General features: G+C 32.2%; 2 protein-coding genes across 9 annotated transcripts; one reads left to right on the top strand and one right to left on the bottom strand.

Moving 5' to 3' along the window:
• Window positions 1-957: 957 nt before the first annotated feature.
• On the top strand, window positions 958-17412 carry Ufd4 (ubiquitin fusion-degradation 4-like). Of its 8 annotated transcripts, none has more exons than XM_083107522.1 (23): window positions 958-1200; window positions 1780-1840; window positions 2446-2585; window positions 2651-2885; window positions 2976-3316; window positions 3395-4454; window positions 4870-4983; window positions 5816-6212; window positions 6413-6448; window positions 6695-6961; window positions 7058-7611; window positions 7716-8622; window positions 8719-9005; window positions 9161-9418; window positions 10083-10293; window positions 10527-10730; window positions 11004-11260; window positions 11384-11542; window positions 11998-12213; window positions 12287-12531; window positions 12644-13214; window positions 13320-14371; window positions 14564-17412. In XM_083107522.1, exons 3-23 carry the CDS (start codon window positions 2446-2448, stop codon window positions 14844-14846), a joined length of 7794 nt encoding a protein of 2597 aa, XP_082963648.1. In that variant the 5' UTR covers window positions 958-1200; window positions 1780-1840; the 3' UTR covers window positions 14847-17412. The 8 variants fall into 8 exon arrangements, with proteins under 8 accessions (XP_082963648.1, XP_082963646.1, XP_082963647.1 ...); XM_083107520.1 differs by having other exon boundaries at window positions 958-1213; XM_083107521.1 differs by having other exon boundaries at window positions 958-1217.
• Mdh1 (malate dehydrogenase 1) lies at window positions 17411-20806 on the bottom strand. The gene is made up of 5 exons (XM_083107529.1): window positions 20649-20806; window positions 19731-19926; window positions 19026-19348; window positions 18375-18752; window positions 17411-18076 (listed from the first exon to the last, which is right to left on the bottom strand). Exons 1-5 carry the CDS (start codon window positions 20649-20651, stop codon window positions 17978-17980), a joined length of 999 nt encoding a protein of 332 aa, XP_082963655.1. The 5' UTR covers window positions 20652-20806; the 3' UTR covers window positions 17411-17977.
• Window positions 20807-21377: the final 571 nt, after the last annotated feature.

Here is a 21377-nt window from a genome sequence, read left to right as displayed (position 1 = left end):
TATATTTCTCCTAGTATACTCCTTCACTACTTTATAATACTAATATCATATTGTAGCCCGTATCCGTTTATATGCATTAAAGATTAAAATTAACGATTGGAAAGTAAAATTTGATCAATCAGAAGAAAGAAATTTTATATTCTTTTGTATTGTTTAGTCAAATTTTAATTTTTAATTTTCAATTGATATCTGTCATATCAATCTCTATCGATAATGATAATAAAAATGTATAGATTTAAACGTAAAAGAGACGAGAGCACACAGATTTTTATATATTATATTACTTGAATTTTAAAAGACTGCCATTTTCACGGACAAAATATAAAGGTAAAATATTAAATTACATACCATTAATTACGCGCTATTTATATATATATATATCTATACATATATATACAGATATGCACTTCTATTTTCTTCCATTATATTTTTACTTTACATTTTTTTTATTTTTAATGTACATTTACTATCACATCTTATCGAAAGAATATCGAATTTAGCGATAGTCGGTATGACATTTTGTCCGCATATAAATAATCGTTCTTACATGACCATAAATGGTAAATTACCAGCAAGAAATATAGATGGATAATAGCTATGCTCGGGAAGACGCTCTGGCTGCATTGAAGCGTTTGATATTGACCAATCAGATTAAAGAAATCTTTACTCCTTTTGTCCTGATTGGTCAATCAAACGCTTCAAAGCATCCAAAGCGTCTTCCCGACCGCAGCCATTGTCACGCAATTGGCTGTCGAATAGAGAATTTTAAAGTCCCTAAAACTTTTCTATTCATCAGCCAATCGTGTGATATTATGCTTATGCGAGGAAAGCTCTCTAGGTAGAACAATTGATCGGTGACGTGAGCTCTGTGGCTTTCAGATTTACATGAAAATTCGTCTTACTATTCATAAGCATGCCAGAATTGCATGATTCCAATCTATATTGAAATTAAACATTGAATATGTAAAAAGAGACGAGAAATATATGTGACGTATATGACGATGATATAAAGAAAAAATTATTCGTAGTGTGTGAGAAAGTGCTTTGTTAAGTCGATCCGCTAATGCAAAGCATAGATTGTGTTATTGACGGGCGAAATAAATAGACGATCTATATCGGTATTCACGCATTAGTAAACGACACGTCTGCGAGAGAATGGCGAGTTGACCTATCACGAAGAATGGAATGTTGCATGCAACGGTACGTTTTAACGGTAGGTATGTCCGTATATATCTCTGTTAAAATGCATTATTTTTTAATCATACTCCGAATTCTTTCTCTTACCCCTCTATCTGTTTTTAAAACAAGTAATTGAAAAATACATATATATTAAAGGTTACGTACCCTATTAATCATATCTCGTATCTTACAGTCGTTGCGACCAATCTTTTTTCAACCTTTATTACGGTCGAGTCGTAATAACTGTTGCACAAATATTGGTACACGACAATCACGTGTCTTTATTTCATCGAATCAAATTGACTTTTCTATTTATATCGTAATGATATTCATTATTTGTCGCATTTGATTCGGGAAGTTGGCGTATATTTCCAAGGAGATATAAAGAGCAAGATGTCAAAGTGATTAAAAATAATCTAAAATTACAAAAAAATATGTAGCTTGTATCTACAAGTTTGCATAGATTATAATTTGCATCAGACAATTAAACACAGCAGCTGTAACATTAACATTAGCTGCGATAACATTATATGCGATTGCTTTCTTATAAATATCTTAGATTATTAATTTGCACAATTTAATAAGATTCTTTCTATATAGTTTTCAGAATATCAAAATATAAAGTTGAGCCAATTGGTGCTAAATATATTCAAAGTATAAGGTAAGTGATATAAAAAGAATATAATAAAAAATAGAATATGCTCTCTCTCTCTCTCCCCCTCCCTCTCTCTCTCTCTCTCTTTTTGACAGATTACATTAAATTTCATGATATAGATATGAAATTATTTACAATATTACAATCATTAGGTGCTTTCCATTTACATCAAAACTCAGATAAATCTCACTTCTGTCTTTCTTCAACATTCATGTTAAAGAAAGACAGAAGTGAGATTTATCTGAGTTTTGATGTAAATGGAAAGCACCTATTGTTCAATTTATTAATTTATATTAATAAATCTTTTTTTTTAATTTAATTCTAATTAAAAAGAACTATAATGGTTTTTATCATTTGCATTTATTATAAAGTAGCCATTATAATGGTCCAAAAATTTTTGCTGCATTTATATATACAAATGTATCAACAATTTACTGTTAAATCATTAAATTAAGTCAAATATCTTGATTAATATTTATATCAATTTAATGAATTTGTAATAAATATATTAATTTAAACTTTTTTTTGTGAAATAATCATAATTTTTAGCATCAAAAAATTTTTAAATGCAAGAAAACCATTTGTATATATTTTTTTTCTTTCTTCTCAAGATGGCAGATGTCGATCCTGAAACTTTGTTGGAATGGCTCAGTATGGGGCAAGGAGACGAAAGAGACATGCAGTTAATTGCACTAGAACAATTGTGCATGCTGTTACTTATGTCTGATAATGTTGACCGTTGCTTTGAATGGTAAGTAATAAAATGATTATATGTAAATTATGGTATTGATACATAGGACATTTTATGTTCTACAGTTGTCCTCCACGCACATTTCTCCCAGCGCTTTGCCGAATTTTTCTGGACGAATTAGTGCCAGACAGCGTGTTGGAAGTGACTGCTCGAGCTATTACATATTACTTGGATGTTTCTGCAGAATGTACGCGCAGAGTAGTAGCTATGGAAGGCGCAGTAAAGGCTATTTGCAGTCGACTTTCTGGTGCTGGACTCGGCTCTAGAGCCAGTCGGGATTTGGCAGAACAATGTATAAAGGTATAATTGATTTCATAGTAGCATATAAAAATAGATTGCGCATAAAATATGATTAGCGATATAATCAAATGTTATTTTCATATTTCCCAGGTATTAGAACTTGTATGCGCGAGAGAAGCGGGCGCTGTATTCGAGGCTGGTGGTCTACCTTGTGCGTTGTGCTTCATTCGAGAGCACGGAGCGCGCGTACATCGGGACACATTGCATTCGGCAATGGCAGTCGTTACGCGTCTATGCGGCAAAGTTGAGCCTCAAGATAAAGCTTTACCCGATTGTGTCGAGGCTCTATCGGTATTACTCAGACATGAGGATGCGCACGTTGCAGACGGAGCACTTCGTTGCTTTGCATCATTGGCAGACAGATTCTCCAGAAGGGGAACAGATCCTGCACCATTAGCATCAAATGGATTAGTTTCTGAACTTTTATATCGGTATGTGTGTGATTTTTTATTTATATTGATATTTATATTAATGTATTGTTGTATATTTTTATGCAAATTCTTTTTTAGGTTGTCAAATGCAGCAGGTCCTGGTACATCCACTACGGCGACTTGCAGCAATCCAAAAACACCTCCACCATCTAGTACCATAACCACAGTTCCAGCTCCGGAACCAAAATCTTGTGCTTCTGTTTCGACTATAATTAGTCTCTTGTCGACACTTTGTAGAGGATCACCGTCAATTACGCACGATCTTTTACGTTCGGAATTACCAGACGCGATAGAAAAGGCACTAAAGGGAGATGAACGATGCGCTCTTGATTCTATGAGATTGATAGATCTTCTATTAGTCTTACTGTTTGAGGGTAGATTAGCATTGGGTCGTAGCACTACTGGTGGTCCATCTGGTCCTCTGTTACCAAGATTGAGACGTTTAGATAGTGCTGGAGAGAAATCGCATAGACAGTTAATTGATTGCATACGCTCGAAAGATACAGATGCTTTGATAGAGGCAATAGATACAGGTGGGATTGAAGTTAATTTTATGGATGATGTTGGGCAAACTTTGCTCAATTGGGCTTCGGCATTCGGTACACAAGAAATGGTCGAATTCTTATGCGATAGAGGAGCAGATGTTAATAAAGGTCAGCGATCATCCAGTCTACACTATGCAGCTTGTTTTGGAAGACCAGCTATTGCCAAAGTTCTACTTAGACACGGTGCTAATCCTGATTTACGAGACGAAGATGGTAAAACACCTTTGGATAAAGCCAGGGAACGCGTCGATGAAGGACATAGAGAAGTTGCAGCCATTTTACAGTCACCTGGAGAATGGATGTTACCACCGAGTCAAGAACATAGAAAACTTGAGACAGAAATAGAAGAATTTACAGAGCCTAAAGGAGATCCTGAAATGGCGCCTGTTTATCTAAAAAGATTATTGCCAGTGTTTTGTGCAACCTTTCAGTCAACTATGTTACCAAGTGTTAGAAAAGCAAGTTTAAGTTTGATCAGAAAAATGGTGCATTATATCCAACCAGAATTGCTTATAGAAACCTGTAGATCTGACAGAACTGGAGGATGTGGAGCTATGCTTGTAGAAGTAATTGCCAATGTTTTAGATAATGAGGTAAGTGTGATAACTTAATTTGTCAAATTTTTATCAATAATATTTGGCGCTTATTCATATTAAAAAACATTGTTCACTTTACACAATGCTTATACACATAATATCATAAAGTGAGAACGCTATATGGAAATTTATATATCTTACTATATATATCTTATTTTGAAGGGATTATCCTGTGTGTGTATTGATTGACTGTGAGAGAAATTATCTCTTCCCTTCTCTTTCCTATACAAAAATTCCATATGATAAAACTATGCACATTTATTATTTGTAATATATATGAAACAGAATTCTATTTTTTTTTTAAATATGGAATATTTTTGTACACAAAAGATTAAAGATCCCAACATGCATGCAGGCAGAGAGACAATCGTATTAATTGGCGATATCAGTGATTCATTAAAGTTTTTCACAGGAACTTGAAATAAAGGCGCCATTATCATCACCTACGGCTTTTAAGGTGTTTGGCCCAAAATTACTCGGCCTTACGACTCGCAAGTCTTGTTGCAACTACATTCTCGATAAGACGGTAACGTCTATTACATATTTCCATCGCTCGCGAAAACCTTTTAGTCCTTTCCATGCTGTTCATAATTCTTCCATTAATTTTATTCAATTAATAATTGCGTCGAGATTTTACACATGTACGTTTATAATTAACATAAAGTATAACGTATTTAAAGAGCGTGAAATTTAACATACTTATTACACGCATGTCTCTTGGATATTATATATTACTCGGTAGAACTATATTAGTGTACGATTATTATTATTTTTTTTTTTTAAGAAATGGCATATATTTAGTCGCAAAGTCTCAATGCAATTAGTTTCTTAATTATAAAGTCAGTGATAGTTTTTCTGATATTTTTTATAGTGTATAGCATCCTTGAGAGAAATTGCAGCAATAAGTGTCATTATTATTGCAAGATTTATGAGAAAATACAAAATTCACAAACTAATCAGCTGAAATCGCTTGAAATGTGAGAAAGATAAATGAAGAAATATACTTTGAAAAAGAAAATCTGTACTCTATTATAAAATTCAAAGGATTAAGTCTATTTTTGTCTACTGCCTGTTTGTTGTTGATGGGATCCATTCACATTTTCGCAAATTGTAATTTAAAAAAAATGCATATAACACTTGTATTTATTATGTGCAAGTTTTGCAAAATGTTTTCTTTTTATTTATTTATATTTTCTTTTTATAATAAGAGTAAATTGTGCACTTCTCCCTCTTTTTTTTATATATTTCCGAAAGATAAATATTTTTATTACCTTATCCGTTTTTTGTGATTGTTTTGATATTGTTTTGCTTTATGTTTAAAACTATTTAAAAACTTGTGTGTATTCTAATATTAACAGGAAGATGAAGACGGTCATTTAGTCGTCCTGCAAATGATACAGGATTTGATGATTAAAGGCAAAGATGAATTCTTAGAACATTTCGCACGTTTAGGAGTATTTTCAAAAGTTGCCGCTTTAGCCGGACCACAAGAAACTACACCCGAGCCAGAAACAGAATCAAATCAATCAGGAGATGATCAAAGAATGGAAGATGCGAAAGAATTATTAATAGGTAGAGCGTATCATTGGAGAGACTGGTGTATATGTAGAGGACGTGATTGTTTATACATTTGGTCCGATGCAGCGGCTTTAGAACTATCGAATGGAAGCAACGGATGGTTTAGATTTATTCTTGACGGCAAATTGGCAACTATGTATTCCAGTGGAAGTCCAGAAGGTGGAACAGATACATCGGGTAAGCATATACATATGCTTGATTGTACAATCGCACACATATATTATTCATTTTACTACTATTGTCTTTTACCAAAGTGTTGTTTTTATCTTTTTACATTTTTAATATGTTTTCACTTTATTTTATATTTTTTATTTGTGATTAACTTTTGCGAGGGGAACTATGTAAAGAATAACTGTGGTTTTACTAACTGCCTACAGGAAAAGGAAGGAACACAGAGTCGCTTACTACTGAAGGTTGGTTACATATATGTTTAATTTGTGTAATAACTTGCACATTATACTATATATATGTGTATGTACATACACAACACACATATACATACATTCAACATTCTTTTCTTCTATAGTTATATAAACTTGTAGCATATCTTTCTCGTCTCTTTCCCTTTCTCTCTTTTCTCTGTCATAATGGCATACATTCTATTCTTTAGTATTTAATTTAAAATTAATAAATATTATATAATATAACATAATTTACAGAAAATCGTGGTGAATTTTTGGAGAAACTACAAAGGGCGCGTAGTCAGCTAAAAGTAAACTTTGTAAGTCAGCCTGTGCTCTCTCGACCTGGCACTACGCGGTTGGTTGTAGGAAATTGGGCATTATCCAGTAGGAAGGAAAGTGAATTATGTATACATAATAGTGATGGCCAACAACAGGCAACCATTTTAAGAGAAGACTTGCCAGGTTTTATTTTTGAATCAAACAGAGGTACTAAGCATTCTTTCACAGCAGAAACAAGCTTAGGTACGAGAAAAATATTCAATTATTATACTTCATGTATTTTAATCTTACTTCTTTTTATTAAGATTTCTTTATAAAATTTTACATTATATGATTTAGGTCCAGAATTTGCAGCAGGTTGGACTGGTAAAAGAGGAAAAAGATTAAGATCTAAAATTGAAGCGATTAAACAGAAAGTCAAAGTGCAAGCGCAAGAGATATATGAACGTTATTTTAAAGTAGCTCAAGCTCAACCACGTGGTGTAGTTGCTAAGCTTGGTACCATTGTCAGTCAAATAGAGAAAGCGTCTCAGAAACAACAATCTGGAAATCGCGAGTGGCGTAATGTATTACAATCCGCACTAGAGCAACTTAAAATATTATTAAATGAAGAAGGTCGGGTATCCGCATACGAATTACACTCTAGCGGTCTTGTGCAAGCATTACTCGTTTTGTTGGCTGCGCCTCCTGGACCTTCACCACCAACATTAAGGGCGACTAAACTTAGGATGCAGAGGATAACTGTGTTTAATAGCTGTTTTCAGACAAAAGATAAGGATAAGGAGCATAATTCCGCTAAAATTTTAGTCCACAAGTTGGTTTCGGTGCTAGAATCGATAGAAAAATTACCCGTATACTTATATGACACACCTGGATCAGGCTATGGTTTACAGGTATACCTCGCAGTGTATCACTGCACGTATAATTTTTCTACGCGTGTAATTTTGTTATATATTATTTTCTGTAGGTTTTTAAATTCAATTTCATTTTTACACAGATTTTAACGAGGAGATTACGCTTTCGACTAGAAAAGGCTTCTGGCGAAAGCGCGTTAATAGATCGATCTGGTCGTAGCTTAAAAATGGAACCTTTGAGTACGATACAACAATTAGAAAATCATTTATTAAAAATGGTAGCTAAGCAATGGCACGATCATGATAGATCTACATTTACATTCGTAAAAAAATTAAAGGAAGAAAATAAAATAATATTCAAATATCAACATGATTTTGACGAGAATGGTTTGCTATATTGGATCGGTACAAATGCTAAAACTTGTCCCGAATGGGTAAACCCGGGTCAATATGGTTTAGTTGTCATTACATCGAGCGATGGAAGAAATTTGCCATATGGCCATCTCGAGGATATACTTAGCCGTGATCCATCGGCATTGAATTGTCACACTAATGATGACAAACGCGCATGGTTTTCAATTGATCTTGGAGTTTGGATAATTCCTAACGCTTATACCTTAAGACACGCGAGAGGATATGGTAGAAGTGCTTTAAGGAATTGGATGTTTCAAGCATCAAAGGACGGCGTTACATGGATAACATTATATGCTCATGTAGATGATTGTTCTTTAAACGAACCGGGTAGTACAGCTACCTGGACATTAGAACCACCGAGTGAAGAAACACAAGGCTGGCGGCACTTACGTTTACAGCAAATTGGAAAGAATGCTTCTGGACAAACGCATTATCTCTCTGTGTCTGGCTTTGAAGTTTACGGAGAAGTTACTGGAGTATGCGAAGATTTAGGTCGTGCAGCCAAGGAAGCCGAGGCCGGTGTACGGAAACAAAGAAGATTTATTAAAACACAAGTCCTTAAACATTTAGTTGCGGGAGTTAGAGTGGCTAGAGGTTTAGATTGGAAGTGGAGGGATCAAGACGGCGTACCGCCAGGTATGTGTGAGAATATTAACTTGCGTTTAACGGTAAACAATTATATTAAACGAAATTATAGAATTGTAAAGAACTAAATTATCTTGATACTTACAGGTGAAGGCACGGTTACGGGAGAATTACATAACGGATGGATAGATGTAACCTGGGATCACGGTGGATCAAATTCCTACAGAATGGGTGCAGAAGGAAAATATGATCTTAGATTGGTTGGCACCAGCCTTGAGACAGACAGCTCCGTGAAGTGTAAAAATGGCGGAGGAGTTTTAACTGGTCGGAAATCAAATAGCACTCCTAGTTTACCCGATTGCACTGATACTGCTATGCGTAGTTCAGTAGCTTCCACCGATCAAGCTGCAAGTGCGGATAATCTTGCGGCAAAGGTAAGATTTTTTATTCATTTATTGCATACATATTGTAGAATAAAAAATTTTAAGATATTTTAGAATTTAATTAGTAAAATTAAAATTTTCATATAGAGCGAAATATAATTAATATAATACATGAGATTCGTTTCTTTTGATATTTTTACAAACAGCAAGCTGCCGAATCAATAGCCGAAAGTGTATTATCAGTGGCACGTGCCGAAGCAGTGGTTGCCGTAACTGGTGAGAGTGGAGCAAACTCGACAGGCGAACTTTCCGTTGTATTGCATCCCAGGCCGGATACAGCCGTTACTAGTGATTTAGCTACTATCGTTGAAAGTCTTACCCTTAACACGGATTGCCCGGTTAACAGTACTAGTAATCGAGCGTCCAGTTCGAAACCACTTTTTGCTACTATAAGAGGCAACAAGGTAAAAATTATAAATAATAAATTTTTTACAATTACTAATTTTCTACTATTTATTTCAAATCAGTGTCTATTCCCTGAAAAAATATGGGAAATCTGAAATTCTCAGGGATTTCTTTTGTATTTAAAAAAATCAAGGATCTCTTATGTGAAATTTTGGGATTCAGGAAATTTTTTTTTTAATTTTGCTTTTACATTATAAGCAATCAGCAATCTGCTAATATGTGAATTATGTGTTTAAAATACATTATAAATATATTATTTCTATTTATATATTTAATATGTCTTAATAAAATATTGAATATGAAATACATACTCACATTACATTATTACAATTTTTAGTGTAAAAAAAATAAAGATGTTATGTTCAAAATTTTTATTTTACGAAAGCTATTCAACTTTTTTCAGTACATTTGCAAATCTAATATTTGAAATTTAAATGGTTTTGTATTTTTGCTTTGTATAAGTGAAAAAACATTGGAAAATGTATATAATAAAAAAATTTATTTTAGAAACTTGCACTAAAATATCTTTAAAATATTCTCTTTATCTGGAATTTTGAATAAAAATATTCTGAAAATCAGGGAATTTTTTACAAGATTTGTGTGAATAGACACTGAAAATATAAATTGAAATATGAACTCTAATATATACATAATGTAATATAGGCTAGTGGAGGCTTATTGAGTTTGGAAACTGCTGAGGTTCTGGATCGTATGAGAGAGGGAGCTGACAGATTACGCAACAATACTAATAGTTTTCTGAGTGGTGAATTACTTGGTTTAGTTCCCGTTAGAATCAGCGTTTCTGGCGAGTCGGATGAAAACTCATTAAGGATCAAATCTGTACCAAGGCATCATCCTACTGGAATCGCAGATGGTACGATATAACTTTTTTACTGCGATAATACATGTTTCACTGCTATAATGCTTATATTTAAATCAGACATGTGTAAAATTTTATATATATATCATAATTGTAACTATACTTAAATCTCATTATGTTTGTATGTGGAAGATACACGACCGCACTTTAATTCGTGATTGTACATTAATCTCCTTTCCTCTTGCTGATAGTATATGTAAAAATTCCGTATATTTCTTTCGGAATAGTTGCTAAAGACTGTATTACTCGAGAGAAAGAAGCTAGCTCATCTACACAAAATACAACGGGTAATTGTCCTGTTGTGGTTACCAATCCCATGTCGGTATCTGTGCCTAATCTCGCTTGTTCCGATGCTAACAATACCTTGGAATCAACAGCTGCTACTGGTTTATTGGAGACTTTCGCTGCAATGGCGCGAAGACGAACATTAGGTTTGTTTTAAATTAGATTATTATATATTAACGAATATGCTTAGTGTATTATAATCAAATCATATTTACAATAACATATATATTTTTCTGTGAATGTGTTACACTAAAAATATTTCTTAAATATATTCGTATATATATTATATATATTATTTACATTACATACATTATGTGTAATAAAAATGATACATCTTTTGCAAAATTCTTATTAAATATCATTACATTTCTTCCATGGTAAACAATATAAATTTTTCAAAGAAAAAATACAATTTGTAGGACCTACAGGTGGACAACATCTTGCTTCAAATTCTAGTACGAGTTCTAATCCACGAGGACCAAATTCTGTGTCTAGTCTCGTACGATTGGCGCTCAGTCCAAATTTTCCCGGTGGTTTACTTAGTACGGCGCAAAGTTATCCAAGCTTGACGAGTAGTGGACAAGTAGCTGGTAGTGGTGTCACCACAACAACCGGACCAGGATTAGGACAAGCGCTTACTATGTCTCTGACTAGTACAAGTAGTGATAGCGAGCAGGTAAAATTTTCATTTAAAAAAATTTTTTTCTTTTTTATCTAAATGTGTGTTTTCTATTAAAATGTTCTCTCTTGAAGATTTTTTGTTCATTTTGATATTATATATGGATATTATATTATATAGGTGAGTCTTGAAGACTTTTTGGAATCATGCGGAGGTGTAGCAACTTCTAGCGCTGGTGGAGGTCGCACTACCGGCGGACCTACGCTTTTGACTGAATTAGAAGATGACGAAGATGGTGTCCTGGAAGAGGAAGAAGATAATGAAGAAAATGATCAAGAAGTAATTGTGCAACATTTTATCATATAAGATGATTTTAAGATAAATTTGCAAATTATATAGGCATATTCCTCATCTCAATTAAGTAATTTCTTTTTTAGACGAAAATTTTTGTAAGTAAAATTTAAAGAATTTTTAGGAGAAAATTTATTTAGCACAATATAATTAATGTCTCAATATTTCACTAAAAAAAATTTTATCCAATTTGATCAAAACATTTGCACAATTTAACGATTTATTTGAAAATTACTATGCCTGTGTATGTATTTAAATTTCCAATTTTTTAATGATGATATCGTTTATACAACATTTTGCAACTAAACATAATAGTCGTATGATAAACAGAATGACAAATAAGAATAAGTGTAAATAAGAATTATATAGAGCTAGTCATAATTACTATTACATTACATTAATTACATTACTATTATAATACTAATATATTCTTTACATTTTAGGAAGAAGATGAAGAAAATGAGGAAGAAGGTGATGGTTGTGAAGGCGAATACGAAGAAGTAATGGTAAGCCGCAATCTTTTGGCAGCATTCATGGAAGAAGAAGCACCACAGAGTAGTAAAAGGCGTGCATGGGATGACGAATTTGTGTTAAAGCGTCAATTTTCTGCTCTTATTCCTGCTTTCGATCCACGCCCTGGCCGGACAAACATTAATCAGGCAAGTAATGTAAATTAAACACAAAGTTAATCTTGTGAAAATGTTGTATTATTTTAAAATATTTTTGTAATAGACAACGGATTTGGAAGTTCCTCCTCCTGGTAGCGAAGCGCAAATTAATAGTCGCATAGGCACATTGCCCATGCCTAGACTTTCCTTGTCATTAAAAGGACCAGGTTTTCCAGGTATACCGGATATTGAAATACCGCTTTCAGATCCGCACGCTAGCATTTTTCAAGCGGTCCAGGAACTAATGCAATTAACTGAATTGGGCAGTCGTCAAGAAAAATTGAAAAGGATATGGGAACCAACCTACACGTAATGTTTAAATTTTTGTTAATTTATCATAAAAATCACATAGATACATATTATACAGAGAAAACTGTAGCTTGATTGTTTTTTTTCATTTGATTTTTTTTTTCATATATAGTATAATATACAAGGAAACCAGAGACGAAGAATCATCTGGTAGAGCAACACCGATCGTAACATTATACTCTCGTAATCTTACGCAAAGTACAAACGCGTGTACTATGGAGGATGTCCTGCAGCTTTTGAGACATGTATTTGTTTTGAGCACCAGTCGGGACGACGGTATTTCACTAGAACAGGAAGATTTGAATGACACGACCTACTGGCTTCACCCAGATGACTTTACCTCCAAGAAAATCACGAATAAGATCGTGCAACAGATTCAGGACCCGCTGGCTCTAGCCGCCGGTGCATTGCCCAATTGGTGCGAGGAACTCGCACGGAGTTGTCCGTTTTTGTTGCCTTTCGAAACTAGACGACTTTACTTTAGTTGCACTGCCTTCGGTGCTTCACGGTCTATTGTATGGTTACAAACGCAACGAGATGCGATCCTTGAAAGACAAAGAGCTCCGGGTTTAAGCCCACGACGAGATGACAGCCACGAATTTCGTGTCGGCAGACTTAAGCATGAACGAGTCAGTGTACCTAGAGGAGAGAAGTTATTAGATTGGGCGGAACAAGTATTGAAGGTAAAAATTATACTTAAAAAAAGGAAGAAGCCATTTTTCATATATATTAATATATCTTTGTTTTATATTAATGTATGTTTTTTTCCTTTTTGTCCTTTTCTCTAGATACATGCAAGTCGTAAAAGTATACTTGAAGTCGCATTTGTAGGAGAAGAAGGTACCGGTCTTGGACCTACTTTGGAATTTTTCGCATTAGTTGCAGCAGAATTGCAACGTAAAGATTTAGGTCTTTGGTTATGTGATGATGCCGCTGATGATGGCATGCAGATCTTAAGCGAGGAGCAAACGTGTGTTCCTGGAGAGAAAATTCGGCCTGCGGGATATTACGTGACACGAGCCAGCGGTTTATTCCCGGCCCCATTGCCGCAAGATTCAGCAGCCTGCGATCGTGCTGTTCGATATTTCTGGTTCCTAGGAGTCTTTTTAGCAAAAGTTCTCCAGGATAATAGATTAGTAGATCTACCATTATCCCGTCCATTCTTAAAATTAATGTGCCGCGGTGATATTTCGAATAATGTCAATGAAAAAATCGGTCTTACTGGCATTACACAAGACAGTATGTCATCCAGCATGTCAAGTAGCTTTATATCAGAAGAGGGGGAAACGGATGTCGCGTACTCATCATTAGAACCTTGTCCATGGTACGCTGGTTTACTAGACATAGAAGATCTTGCTGAGGTGGACCCTGTAAGAGGAGAATTTCTGAAAGAGATACAAACTGCAATTGCTAAACGTGATAGAACTTTTTCGGATGGTGTAAATTCCACTGATGAAGAAATGTCATTATACATTACTCATCCATCGGGTACTTCAGTGGCTATTGAGGATTTAACATTAACCATGACATATTCACCAAGTTCGAAAGTTTTTCAACACGATCATGTGGAATTAGTGAAAGGTGGCTCGGATATCGCAATAACGATAGAAAATGCAAGAGAATACACTAATCTTACCATCAATTACTGCCTTAATCAGGGAATTTATAGGCAACTTGAAGCATTCAAATTGGGCTTTTCAAAAGTGTTTCCGATGGAAAAACTCCATGTTTTTAGTCCAGAGGAAATGCGGGCAATGCTTTGCGGAGAACAAAATCCGCAATGGACGAGAGAAGATTTGCTCAATTATACCGAGCCAAAACTAGGATACACAAAAGAAAGGTAAGACATAGATAATATTTATTTTTGATTAAACTTATTATGAAAATAGTCTGCGTGTTTTCAGTACACTATTTTCAGAAATAAATAATGATTTAACGGATTTGTGCACGATAGATATTGTGCACACATACATATACACATGCACACATTATTCCATTTAATATGAAACAAATTTTATTTACTTTTTTTCAGTCCTGGCTTCCAAAGATTCGTCAACGTGCTATTATCATTGACTGGTTCAGAGAGGAAAGCATTCTTACAATTTGCTACCGGTTGTTCGGCTCTACCTCCAGGAGGTTTATGTAATTTACACCCCAGATTAACTGTCGTACGGAAAGTGGACGCTGGTTCTGGTGGTTATCCTTCTGTTAACACCTGTGTTCATTATTTAAAATTACCAGAATATCCTACCGAGGAAATTCTAAAAGAAAGACTTTTGGCTGCTACCCGAGAAAGAGGATTTCATTTGAATTAAATTTAATTTTTCTTACCCAAGATTCAAATTATTCATAGATAATGCAAAGAAATAAAAATTATAATTTAGCGCGGATTGATATGTGTATGTAGAAACGAGAGAGAGAGAAAGAGAGAAAGTACGGCCTTCTAATAATAATTTTATTTTTTTTTGTATGAACTATATATAGTATAATAAGCAGATAACAACTTTTAGTAATCAGGGACGGAAACTTTATTTCTGAAGAAATACTTGTATACATATTCTCTAGAAATGATTATTCCTACTAATCTGATTTACAGTAACATCCGTAATTTGATGTGACTATTAACTTAATACATTGTGTAAATACTTCAAGCTGCTGTTATAATATTAATTACAATATCGGTTATTGTAACTAAATTAGGTGTAAACTTGCGATTTTTATACAACATTTTAAGTTAGTGCTTACAATTATGGATGTTGCTATAAAACAGATTATTTGAAAACATAGTCACAAACATTGGATATATATCTTATAGCTCCTCGTTTCAGCTATCTGTTATCTTACATTTTTTTTTGTAAATTTAAATGTAAAGTAATTACTCATATACCAAAATTGTTTTTGTTTGAGAAAAATTTATTTATCCATAAATGTATTGCGCTATTTCAGTAAATATCCGTGATTACTAAATAGTCGTGATACATCCATGATATATCCATCATCCAATGCTTGATCCGATGCTCTCTTAAAATCATAATTTTCTGTATGTTGATCTTTATAATATTTCATATATGCGTATACATATATATACATATAATATGTATGTATGTGTGTGTGTATATATACATATATAAATAAGACAAAATATGATATATACATATTTATAATGTAATCCTGCTGTGAATTATATTAGAATATCCTTTTTTATTTTATTATATATATCATTGAATTTACAATTTGCAAACTACGATTAATCGGATTTCTACAAACATTGGTTGTTGATATATATTACATTAATAATAATTTGACAGATGTATTATTTTCTTGTACAATGTAAGTAAAAAACAATTTGTTTAAATGTGTGCGTATATGTATGGATGTGTGCGTTGTATGTGTATGCGTGTTGTATAACAATTGAAATATTTAAAAGATATTTGAAAATATGTTTTAGTTATTTGATTGTATAAACTGTTATAAAATTTGGCCACAATTTGAAAATTATCCATAAAATTTAACTTTTTCATAACTCGTTTTTTGCAAGTGTGTTTCAAATATATTTACTGTTTTCATGCAAAAAAAACTCGAAAGTTTCCTCATTTATAAATCAATATTCATTGAAATATTAATCTTGAAGATTAGAAATGTGTGTGTGTTATTGTTTATTGTATAAAAGATAATTTTACGAAAATTTCTATTTTCTTTATTAAGAGAATACTTATATGCATATTACACAAACAAATAACTTAATATAAATATTTACGCAATAATGTAAATCAAAATTGACATTTGCAAAATATTAATTTTTCATTAATGATATTGAAAAAGATGTTTTGTAGTACCTAGACCAATGTTCACAGCTTCTAAATATCTGCTTCTTAACTGAATATTTATGTAACGTCTTTAACTTTTAAAGAAACAAAAATATCTTTAAATGAAATGAAAAAAAGTTGCAATATTTTACTGAAAATGTTACCAAGATTGAATAAATAAAACATCTTTGTGTATAATATGCTACTTAATGCGTGTGCTCACGCGATAATTACAATAATAGAAAAAAACCTCGAAATGTAATAATAGAAAATAAGATACATGAAAATAATATATAAACTTAAATTTAAACAGGCCATCAGAGCCAAACGGATGGTAGTGCGTAAGTTCAACGAGAATTAAGTTTTCGTTGAAATTTATTTGTGTGCACAGGGCACAAAATTTTCTTGGTACAATACCAAGCAAATTTTAAATAATTCTCAATTCGAGAAATTATTTAATTATTATCCCTCTATTTCTCCCTGTAGTATTGTAGGCGAGAAAAATATCGGGCTGAAAGTCGCTGAATCGGGAATCGAACCCAAGTCTTTCGCTTGCCGGGCGACTGCTCTTACCACTGAGCTATTCAGACCCTTCAACTCGATACTTCTCGGTCGCCTACAAATATATATTAAATTAAAGTATAACGCCATCTTCCGCCGGCGTGAATTAAATAACTATAAGAAATTAGGCTCTGTATATTAAAATATAAACTTAAATTTAAACAGGCCATCAGAGCCAAACGCGGATGGTAGTGCGTAAGTTCAACGAGAATTAAGTTTTCGTTGAAATTTATTTGTGTGCACAGGGCACAAAATTTTCTTGGTACGATACCAAGCAAATTTTAAATAATTCTTAATTCGAGAAATTATTTAATTATTATCCCTCTATTTCCCCCTGTAGTGTTGTAGGCGAGAAAAATATCGGGCTGAAAGTCGCTGAATCGGAAATGAAAATAATATAAATGTATGTGAGAAAAATTGACTATAACGATATTGATATTAAAAATTACCATTACTGTAAAATAAATTATTCTCCTGGGAGAGGTAAATAAAAACAAAAAAGTGCTATTAGATACATTTTCCAATATACTTTTATTATAAGTTTTATAAAGTCTATAGATTATATATACATATATGTATCAATGACCTGCATATGCAATCTATGATAATGAACATAGCATTTACATTTCACAATTGATAATCCATTAATCCACACATTTAAGACTCCCAGTTACCTTCTATTTAAATTGTTACATATAATATTTACATTGAATTACACGCATTATACAGTGATCTAAAATGTATGCAAATACAAAAGTATTGCAGCAGTATATATTGACGTACAATCTCTTGTTTAGCAATCGTATGCGCGATTCGCAAATAGAGAATTTCAAGTTCATTATCAAACTTTAAATTTCTATATCCCAGGAAATCTACTGTTTCAAACGTAAAATCATATTTATCATTTATATTTTCGCGACTTTATGTCGCAATATTTTTACAAATTTTGAGACATTTGTTTTATACGTATGTGTGTGTGTGTACTTATCTGTGTAGCATTATTAATAACTTTTTTTTTATAATTTTGCTAACACAAATTCTTCTTTTTTTATTTCATTATTTTGCACTGACGCTACTAGTCACTTTTTCAATACATTGTTTGCCTCAGCACGTTCTTCCTCTAATTCTTTAGATGTGATATCTAGCTTTGATTTTGCAAAGTCACTAATTGGAAGATTCTGAAAAAAATAAAAATTGTAAAATACAATCTTTTTGTTACTTTCTTCTATTTTTATAATTTTCTTAAAATTTTTATATTTGCTTTTAATCATTGATGATTTAAATTAGTCACTATTATAGGAAAATCTTTGGAAAAGAACATTATTACTGCTTGTATGAAAATACACAAGTCTCAATAATGCATAAAATTTTAAGATTTTTAAAAGTCTACAGATAAAAAATATAAAGGGAAGGGTATTACTTGTATTTATTTATTTTAGGTACATTTAAGATTAAATATTTCATGAAATGACTTACTTGCACAATTTCATAGTGTTTGTCCTTAATAATGACAGGGAAGGAAAATACAACATCTTTTGGAATTCCATAACTTCCATCAGATACAACACCCATGCTGACCCATTCTCCAGGTTTAGTACCAAACCACCAGTCTCTCATATGATCTCCAGCAGCTTTAGCGGCAGACATGGCAGAGGACATTTTTCTAGCAGCTATTACTGCAGCTCCGCGTTTTTGAATCGTTGATACAAAGATATTATTCAACCATTCATCATCATTAATCTCAGATGGTACTGGTTTTACACCAGATGAAAGTGTTACAGTTGCATGTGCTGCATCAGGATATTGCGTAGAGCTATGATTACCCCAAATAATGACATTCTTGATTTTATCAACCTGTTAATTTAAAATTAAGTAATAATAATTATATAAATTTACACAATGTGCTGTAAAACAATTTATATAGTAATAGATTAAACATATTTTTACATTGATTATAAATAAAAATAAAAAATGTTAAATATAAGAAAAAAATACATAAGCACATGTATAATCAAATTCTGTATATTTTAAAACCATTTCAGGAATTTTAATAGTGTAAATAAGGAAATTAGTTAGGGAGTGAATAGTAAGTATAAGTGTGTGTGTGTGTATGTAGATGTATTATACCTGCACATTTAATCTTGCAGCTAATGTTGCCTGAGCTCTATTCTGATCCAATCTAGTCATTGCAGTAAAATTTTCTTTTGGAATAGATGGTGCATAATGCGAACAAATAATCGCATTAGTGTTAGCAGGATTACCTACAACTAACACTTTAACATCCTTACGAGCATATTTATCTAATGCTTCGCCTTGCACCTTGAAAATTTCTACATTTGCAGCCAAAAGATCTTTACGTTCCATTCCTTCTTTTCTAGGCATTGCGCCAACCAAGAAAGCAGCTGCCACATTATTAAAAGCCTTTGCTGGTTCAGCTGTTGGCAAAACTTCTACAAATTTAAATTAATATATTTGTGTGTATAATTATATAATGCTATTGGAATATAAATAGCACACATTTGGCAATAATACATGTTCTAAACTTATACTCTCAACCATTCATTGAAATGTTGAAAATATTTTCATATCAATTTATCTCTCAAAAAAAATGATAAAGATTTTTTGCAATTAAAAAAATTCTCGTTTAAAAAAATTTTTCTTTTAAGATACATGGTTGTTTAAATATGTTAAATTGCTATTATTAAATTATTTATACACATAATTTACAATTTGTATGCTTAATTTGATTCGTATAAATGAGTAATAAGCATTAAATAAGGTTTATAACAATTTATAAAAGTTGAGTAATTGTATAAATGTTTTATTGTTTACCTCGTAACAGAGGAAGTGCTAAATCCTCCAGTTCCATAACTACACCATCCAATACTTTCAGCATAGGTGGAATATCTAATAATCGTAGATTAATAGGCTGTTGTGGGCCAAAAATTGTACCAGCTGCAATTTGATACAATAAAGAATAGGCAATTTGTCCAGCAGCACCAGTAACCACAACATCTATAGGTTCCGCCTAAAATAAAATTTGTAATAATAATGATTATATTGTATACTAGAACTAATATATAGTTATATTACATATCATCATAATATATAATTTTGTATAATATAACAATTATATTATGTATTAATATTATAGATAATATATATTAATAATTATCTCTATTCCAATACATATTTTTAATATTATATCTTTAATATTACAAAGTATAGATTTTTGGTTGCAACTGTTTAAATTAAAATTTATTTAATGTGACATGGTATATCTTACAATAATTTATTTCTAAAAGATACTAATAAAAATATATATAACTTATATTAATAAATTAATTTATTTAATAAATTTTAATTTTCTATTTTAATATTCAAATAAATACACGTTTTTATAAAATATATTATTTTAATATACATACATATATATATATATTTATTTATATTTATTTATACATGTACACACATATTTTACTATATGTGTATATATATATATATATATATATATTCCTTCTTAAAATCATATGTTATAAAACAAAAAGAAAAAAAGAGTTTGAATTAAAGACATGTTAAATATATATGTGCAAATTATTGACAAGTGGATTAATATGGAACATCATTTTCTAAATGAAGGTCATGCAAAGGTGAAACTCTAAAGATAAATTTTAATCAGATATGATAATATCTAATCTATACCGTTTTCATATCTAAATCAATGTAATATATAGTATTGAAGGGGCTTACCATTTTTTACAATATATCTATTAATAGCAATAAAGAAGAATTGCTCAGTATTTAATATATTACGAGTAGGAGAGTAATTAGAAGGATCAATGGCGCAAGACCACGAAAAACCGACCACCTCAATCGACTGGAGTCGAATGACTGGAAAACAGAGTTGCCAAGCCACTAATAGAGAGCTCTCCAGCAAGAAACACAAATAAACCCACTATTTATAAACACTGTCACATGATTGGCCATCAGATAGAAAGATTTTCGGAACTTTAAAAATTCTCTATTGAATGGCCAATCGCATGACATTGGCCGCATTCAGCAGACTCAACCGCTAAGTAGCAATCGAACATGATTGGTTTCTACTTTCAGGTCCGACCAATCAGCGTCGAATTACATCGGAAAATCTAGTAATGTTGCCCAACTGTTGAGTCTGCTGAATGCGGCCATTGTGTCTTACTGTTTTCTTGCTGGGGTGACGTCCGAACATTTTTCGATACTTTTTATATTATTATTAGAGAGATCATAATGCTTTTAATTTTGCATTGTATGAAACATAAAGTAATTATTTAATCTATGTATTTTATTTTTAATTAATGTTATAATTCTATTATAATTTATATTACACTGAAATAGGTGGCACCCGATTGACCGCGTCGCCAATTGGCTAATTTAAAATAGAATTCTCTGATTGGTCAATCGTTACTGGTTACCCTAGGCACAGATCGATATAATTGGCTG

This window comes from Camponotus vicinus, unplaced genomic scaffold, assembly GCF_025532165.1.
Source record: "Camponotus vicinus isolate PSW18456_S1 unplaced genomic scaffold, iyCamVici1.0 SCAF_8, whole genome shotgun sequence".
Lineage (NCBI taxonomy): Eukaryota > Metazoa > Arthropoda > Insecta > Hymenoptera > Formicidae > Camponotus > Camponotus vicinus.
The sequence above is the reverse complement of the archived record's forward strand: the minus strand, read 5'-3'. Positions and strand labels throughout refer to the sequence as shown.

What these genes read in the sequence shown, in the direction of transcription:
- Ufd4 (XM_083107522.1), top strand. Translation starts at nt 2,446, where the DNA reads ATGGCAGATGTCGATCCTGAAACTTTGTTGGAATGGCTCAGTATGGGG. An exon ending in GTTGACCGTTGCTTTGAATG is followed by an intron (nt 2,586 to 2,650) that starts GTAAGTAATAAA and finishes TATGTTCTACAG; the next exon opens with TTGTCCTCCACGCACATTTC. An exon ending in GATCAGGCTATGGTTTACAG is followed by an intron (nt 7,612 to 7,715) that starts GTATACCTCGCA and finishes ATTTTTACACAG; the next exon opens with ATTTTAACGAGGAGATTACG.
- Mdh1 (XM_083107529.1), bottom strand. An exon ending in CTGCAAGATTAAATGTGCAG is followed by an intron (nt 18,753 to 19,025) that starts GTATAATACATC and finishes TTAAATTAACAG; the next exon opens with GTTGATAAAATCAAGAATGT. An exon ending in AACACTATGAAATTGTGCAA is followed by an intron (nt 18,077 to 18,374) that starts GTAAGTCATTTC and finishes TATTTTTTTCAG; the next exon opens with AATCTTCCAATTAGTGACTT.